General features: G+C 45.9%; 2 protein-coding genes across 2 annotated transcripts; both read left to right on the forward strand.

Moving 5' to 3' along the window:
* The first annotated feature begins 2,012 nt into the window (after positions 1 to 2,012).
* Rps15al7 (ribosomal protein S15a like 7) lies at positions 2,013 to 2,500 on the forward strand. The gene has a single exon (XM_039082397.2). The coding sequence runs from the start codon at positions 2,060 to 2,062 to the stop codon at positions 2,465 to 2,467; it is 408 nt and encodes a 135-aa protein (XP_038938325.1). The 5' UTR covers positions 2,013 to 2,059; the 3' UTR covers positions 2,468 to 2,500.
* A 2,589-nt stretch (positions 2,501 to 5,089) lies between these two features.
* Imp3 (IMP U3 small nucleolar ribonucleoprotein 3) lies at positions 5,090 to 5,978 on the forward strand. The gene has a single exon (NM_001108152.1). The coding sequence runs from the start codon at positions 5,099 to 5,101 to the stop codon at positions 5,651 to 5,653; it is 555 nt and encodes a 184-aa protein (NP_001101622.1). The 5' UTR covers positions 5,090 to 5,098; the 3' UTR covers positions 5,654 to 5,978.
* The last annotated feature ends 625 nt before the right edge of the window (positions 5,979 to 6,603 follow it).

A 6,603-nucleotide genomic window follows, 5' to 3' on the forward strand; every position in this document is an offset into this window, starting at 1 on the left:
ACCAGGTGTCATGGAGATACCACAGTTTTAGATCCGCTGTACTAAACTCCTTCACATGTTCCAGCACTTTATAGATGGGGTAGATGTTGAGATGGGCCAACTCAAAGCCCTTGATCTGGGCCTGGGTGGTAACTGAAATGGTCAGCCCACCAGGTCTGCAGCACCCACACCACCAGGACCAGCTCTCCAGCAATGTCCAGGCTAGCTCACAGAAGTGCCATAGCTGGCAAGGGGCAGGGCCAGCTCTTCCTCCTGCTCTCAGGACTTTGGGTTTGGCTCACCAATGCCCACACCCTAGGGTCTGTTTACTGTACTGCTCAGGGGAGGTGCAGTTACCTCATTCCCAAGTTCTACCTATGGCTAGCCTGCAGCTGGGCCAGATCTCCTACTCAAATGACCTCAGTGCCAGCTCTGCCACCTGCCACAGTCATCTCTCCCTCACCTACACCACCACACAGCAGATGAGAGGTGAGGCCACCTCTCCTGTACTGGCATTCATACCCTCAGACCAGCTTTCACTACCCCCTGCCCCCCAACCCCAGCTCTACTGTGTGGCAGCCAGTGAGGGATGGGGCAAGATCTCCTGAACAAGAGGGGCAGGGCCAGCTCTGTGCAGCCTTTGGATACCAACATGGTCCAGGGTGGCAGCCCAGTCCAGGGAAGTTTGCATGGCTATTGGTGGTAGTATGGGCCACTAACATTGAACAAAGATACAGAGCACTGCTGCTGCATGGCCACAGACATGGCCTTCGGTGGCAGTATGGACTGGGACATTACCATGGCCTCAAGTGGTAGTACAGGCTACCACATCAGGCTACCCCCCCCATTCCCCCAACCCCTTGTTTCTCCTCCTCCAATGAGGACATTCTTTAAACTGTTGCCTTAGGTTTTTGCCCCACCTCAGAAATGTTTTATCTGTTCTCACCATTCCCTGCTTGAAGAAGTAATCCTAAAGTCATATAGGAACCAGACCAGGGGACAGAGCCCACAAATACGTTTGGCATTTTTCTGATGTCCAGTCAGGACATTTTTGGCTCATGACTGAGGACATGAATTGAGGTCCCTATGTCTAAACTGTCCCACTTTTATCTCCCAGCCTCATGATCCCTGCCCAAAAAGATGGCTCCAGCTGTCATTTAAGAACTTGGGAAGTTGTTTTTTTTTTAAATTGTTTTTTCTTTTCTTTTTTTTTCTGGAGCTGGGGACCGAACCCAGGGCCTTGTGCTTGCTAGGCAAGCGCTCTACCACTGAGCTAAATCCCCAACCGGAAGTTGATTTTTTTAATATACATTTATTTTAGTGAGGTGTGTGTACCAGAGGACAACTTATAGGAATCTACTCTCTTCCTCCAACATGGGGTTTTAGAGATTAAAAACAAAATATCTCTATATACCTTTGGCTATCTTGGAACTCTCCATATAGATTAGCCTGACTTCAAACTCACGGAAATCCACCTGCCCCTGCCTCCCCAGTACTGGAATTAAAGGCATTCATCACTACTCCTGCCACCATTTGGACTTTTAATAGGTATCTCCAATATACCATCAACATTTCCTCATTCCTCTTTTACAAGCATCTCCATATGACTTTTCTGGCTTTAGGTACCTTCTTTCTGATCTCAACTAGATGGCTGCAGTAGTCTCTTTATGGTATCTGTGTTTCAATTTCTACACACACACACACACACCTCTTCCCAACACAGCAATCAGATGATACTTAGAGGATTGTTGTTTGTTTTTTCAGTTTAAATTTTTGTATTACCGTTATTTGATTTGTGTGTGCCACTGTGCATTTATTTGGGATCAGAGGAAAACTTGTGGGAATCAGTTCTCCTTTTACTATGTGGGTCCTAGGGGCCAACCTTACGTCATCAGACTGGACAACAAATGTGCTTAACTGCTAAGCCATCTTACCTCAGTTCCCTTTAGAGCCTGTTCCTATAAAAAAAACTTGAAGTGCATCTTCTCATAGGGCTGGGATAACTGTAGAGCTAGAGTGATAACTCAGCAATTAAGATTCTATAGTGGGACTCTTTCTGCCATCTTCTCTCACTGTCACCATGGTGCGAATGAATGTTCTGGCAGTTGCTCTCAAGAGCATCAACAATGCGGAGAAGAGGGGCAAACGCCAGGTCCTCATCAGGCCGTGTTCCAAAGTCATCGTTCGGTTCCTAACTGTGATGACGAAGCATGGCTACATTGGTGAATTCGAGATCATTGATGATCACAGAGCTGGGAAGATTGTTGTGAACCTGACAGGAAGGCTGAACAAGTATGGAGTTATAAGCCCTAGATTTTATGTTCAACTCAAAGACCTAGAGAAGTGGCAGAACAATCTGCTCCCATCATGGCAGTTTGGTTTCATTGTGCTGACAACCTCGGCTGGCATCATGGACCATGAAGAAGCAAGACGAAAACATACAGGAGGGAAAATCCTGGGATTCTTTTTTTTTAAATGTAAAGCATAAATAAAAAGCCTCTGTGGACTGTGAGAAAAAAAAAAAGATTCTATAGTGGGGGAGGGGGGGCTGAAGAGATGGCCCAGCGGTTAAGAGCACTGGCTGTACTTCCGGAGGTCCTGAGTTCAATTCCCAGCAACCACATGGTGGCTCACGACCATCTGTAATGGGGTCTGATGCCCTCTTCTAGTGTATCTGAAGACAGCTACAGTGTACTCACATAAAATAAATAAACCTTAAAAAAACCTATACTGGCTTGATGTATGGGTTGTCCATATCACATTCATATACTGCCCTTTTTTCCAGACCCTGAGGACAACAAAAGGAAAAGGGGCAGTGAGTGTCTCTCTGGCTGCAGGAACAGGGGAACTCCCATCACTAGAATTGGGGATTGTGTGCCATGTCACCAAGGGCTTGATGTTTGGTAGGGTTTGAAGGGGGACTGGCCTATCCTGATAGAAAGGGAGCTTTCGGAAGGCCCGCTTGGGGTTTAGTAATAAAGATACAGAGACATTTGTATAGAATAAGGCTGTTGGCTTGTTTTCTGAGGCAGTTCCTTAGCTAGTCCTCTAGATTCAACACTCCACCCCCCCAACCACCACCACTGTGTCTCCACCTCTGTGGCTTTTTCTGCTCCCTCCTGGCTCCAATCCCATTCTCCTTCCTGCACCAGCCTTCAGCAATTTATTCATTCAAAGCCACATTCCTTCCTCACACAAAAAGCTCTTGGCATAGGGGGAGAGGTTCCACAGCTTCCTTACTCTGAGTCAATCAGCAGGACTATACCATGTCTGTCTCTTAGTGTTACCTTTTGACCAGATTGAGGGCTACAGGACCTCCCCTACACCAACTTGCTTTTCAACATGATAACCTCAGTGAGTCATCTTTTGGGGTAGATGAGGAAGCGACACATATTTACACATAGAAAGCATGTATTGTGGACTATAGAAATGACAACACCATATATCCTGCCAGCACCACTCAGAGGAATTAACAAAGGAGAGTACAGGAACACGCCTTCATAGTCAGTTGGTATGGTATGTGTGGCAGAAGGTTACCCCAATGAGTGGGGGCTCAGTAGAAATTCTTCCGGCCTTAGTTCTGCTTCTGTGATTTCAGACAGGAATTGTTTGCCAGACTGTTCACCCCTTACCGATGAAGGGGTTAGGTCTTGTATTTACACTCTGAATTTCTCATAATTGGTGGGTTCCATTAGTCACTGAGAATTGCAGGAACACAGAACCTCCAGACCAACCTGAGCAACACTTTAACTCCAGCATTTGGGAGGCAGAGGTAAATGGATCTCTTTGAGTTTGAGGCCAGTCTGGTCTATATAAAAGTTACCAGGACAACTAGTGCTAAGACATCCTGTCTCAATAAAAAATAAAATAAAATAAAATAAAATAAAATAAAATAAAATAAAATAAAATGATGGCCAAGGTGGCTCATGCTCACTTGTAATCTCATTAATTTGGATCGAAGCTGGTTGGATTGTGGTGAATTTGTGGCTGACCTGGGCTACCTAAGGAAACTGTGTCAAAAAAAGTAAAAGGCACAGCTGCTTCCAATTCTGATTATTTGTTTGGTATTGCTCAGTATTACTTGGCAAGAAGAATCCCTCTGCCAGTCCAGTGACAGACCTGATGCTGGCTGGGATGGAACTATTCCTCAACTCTAGGAACCACTGGAACTGAGACGTTTGCAGAGTTCTAACCGCGTTCTTGGCAGAGACAATACTCTCCTCTTTTTAAAAATTTATTAGCATTCTACTTTTCTAACTTTGTGTACCCTTTTTTTTTTCTTTCTTTCTTTCTTTCTTTTTTTTTTTTAAAGATTTCTTTTATCAGTGCTCTAGCTGCATGTACATGAGCATGCCAGAAGAGGGCATCGGATCTTATTATAGATGGTTGTGATCCACCATCTGGGTAATGGGAACTGAACTCAATGACCTCTGGAAGAGCAGCCAGTGCTCTTAATTGCTGAACCATCTTTCCAGGGTTCGAGAGATAGCTCAGCCATTAAAAGTTTGGCTCACAACCAAAAATATGAGACAATTCTTTTAAAGACGATAACTCCTCACTCTGGGAACTGACATCTGCATCTATTGAGGGGGCAGACTGTCTTTGGTCATCAAAGACAGAAATCTGACAGACTAGGGGCTGCCAAGATGGCTCATTAAGAATAATTGACTGTAAAAAAAATAAAAAAAAAAAAAAAAAAAAAAAAAGAATAATTGACTGTTTTTTCAAAGGTCCTGAGGAATCCCATGATGGTTCACAAACATGGGATCTGAAGCTCTCTTTTGGTGTGCATGAAGACCGAGCACTCACATACATAAAATACGTCAATGAATAAATCTTAAAAACAAAACAAAACAAAAAAAAACACAACACTAGAGAAAGTCTACCGGACTGCTAATAAAGCTGTCTTTGCCCAACACGCCTCTCCTTCCGCAAGTCTTTCTCCCCACTCCCCTTTCAAAACAGGAAGTTCCAGATTTGGACGAATGAAAAGTCGGGGGCGTGTCTTCAATATTTCTTTTGATTGGTCCAGGAGCATGGAGGCGGGGGTCTTCCCTTGTCGTGGCGGAAATTACGTTGGGTTCTCAACGTGCTCTCAGCTTCTCGGGCTTTCTCCATCATGGTGCGGAAGCTTAAGTTCCATGAGCAGAAGCTGCTGAAACAGGTGGACTTCCTAAACTGGGAAGTCACCGACCATAACCTTCACGAGCTGCGCGTACTGCGACGGTACGGGCTCCAGCGGCGCGAGGAGTACACACGCTACAACCAGCTGAGCCGGGCCGTGCGCGAGCTGGCGCGGCGCCTGCGCGACCTGCCGGAACGCGACCCGTTTCGCGTTCGCGCCTCGGCGGCGCTGTTGGACAAGTTGTACGCTCTGGGCCTGGTGCCCACGCGCGGCTCACTAGAACTCTGCGACTCCGTCTCCGCCTCGTCCTTTTGCCGCCGCCGCTTGCCTACTTTGCTCCTCAAGCTACGCATGGCACAGCATCTCCAGGCTGCTGTGGCTTTTGTGGAGCAGGGTCACGTCCGCGTGGGCCCAGACGTGGTCACCGATCCCGCCTTTCTCGTCACTCGCAGCATGGAAGACTTTGTCACCTGGGTGGACTCATCCAAGATCAAGCGGCACGTGTTGGAGTACAATGAGGAGCGCGATGACTTTGATCTTGATGCCTAGCGAGTCTTGTCCTGGTTTCTCAGCTACAGGTCACTGAACCGGGGATGGGGAGAATCGCCTCTGTGTTCCGGGAAATTTTCTTAGAATTTGGACTGACAATTGACTGTGTCTTGAGAGACAGTGGGAAGCAGTTTTTACTGCTCTGGGGACTGTTAGCTTCTTGTACCTTAAACTGTGGTGTAGAAGCAGGAATGTTACCTCTTCCCTTCTTTGCTTTATCATCGTGAAATAGAACAGATGGAGAGTTTGAGTTCATTTTATTTATACCATTTAAAGAAATCCTTTCCTAATGCCAATAAATGTCCCGACCACGTTGTTTAAATGCACATTTTGGTCTGGTCCTTCGTCTTACCATATCTGTTGATCTCGCTAGCTGAAGAGCCTAAGAGGAGGAAAAGGGTTGTAGACGTGAGACTCTGCAGCCTCACGTGGAGGCTGCAGGATGTTGTACACGCTGGGCAGATTTGTCACTTACCCAGTCCTTTTCTCGGAATGAATGTTTTGGCAGAGCTTTTATCCACAAGACTTCCTGTTGATATTTCAGCCCCAGGAAATACCATATTAAAGTCTTGGAGTGTTTGCTTGCCTAAGGAAATGATCGCCCTGTAGTTTGGCCAGCTAGTGGTTAGAAGGGACCCAGGAGGTTCCTGAAAACAGATGTTCTTCAAGGTCCTGGCTTCAGAGTTACTAAAAAAAACAAACAAACAAAAAAAAAACAAACAAACGAGCAAAAGGGGTGGGTAGTGTTGGCACAGCCTTAAACCCAGCAGTTGGAAGGTTAAAGCAGACAGATCTTTGAGTTTGAGGCCAGCCTGGTCTACATTAAGGAGTTACAGGACAATCAGGGATACACAGAGAAACTATTTCAGGACCAAAAAAAAAAAAAAAAAAAAAAAAAACCAGCAGCAAAAGGAAAAACATGAAGCAATAGAACTGGTAAATAGATCACC

Source organism: Rattus norvegicus, chromosome 8 (genome assembly GCF_036323735.1).
Source record: "Rattus norvegicus strain BN/NHsdMcwi chromosome 8, GRCr8, whole genome shotgun sequence".
In the NCBI taxonomy this organism is placed as follows: domain Eukaryota; kingdom Metazoa; phylum Chordata; class Mammalia; order Rodentia; family Muridae; genus Rattus; species Rattus norvegicus.

Excerpts from the sequence above, each read along its gene's own strand:
- Rps15al7 (XM_039082397.2), top strand. The coding sequence starts at position 2,060 with ATGGTGCGAATGAATGTTCTGGCAGTTGCTCTCAAGAGCATCAACAAT.
- Imp3 (NM_001108152.1), top strand. The coding sequence starts at position 5,099 with ATGGTGCGGAAGCTTAAGTTCCATGAGCAGAAGCTGCTGAAACAGGTG.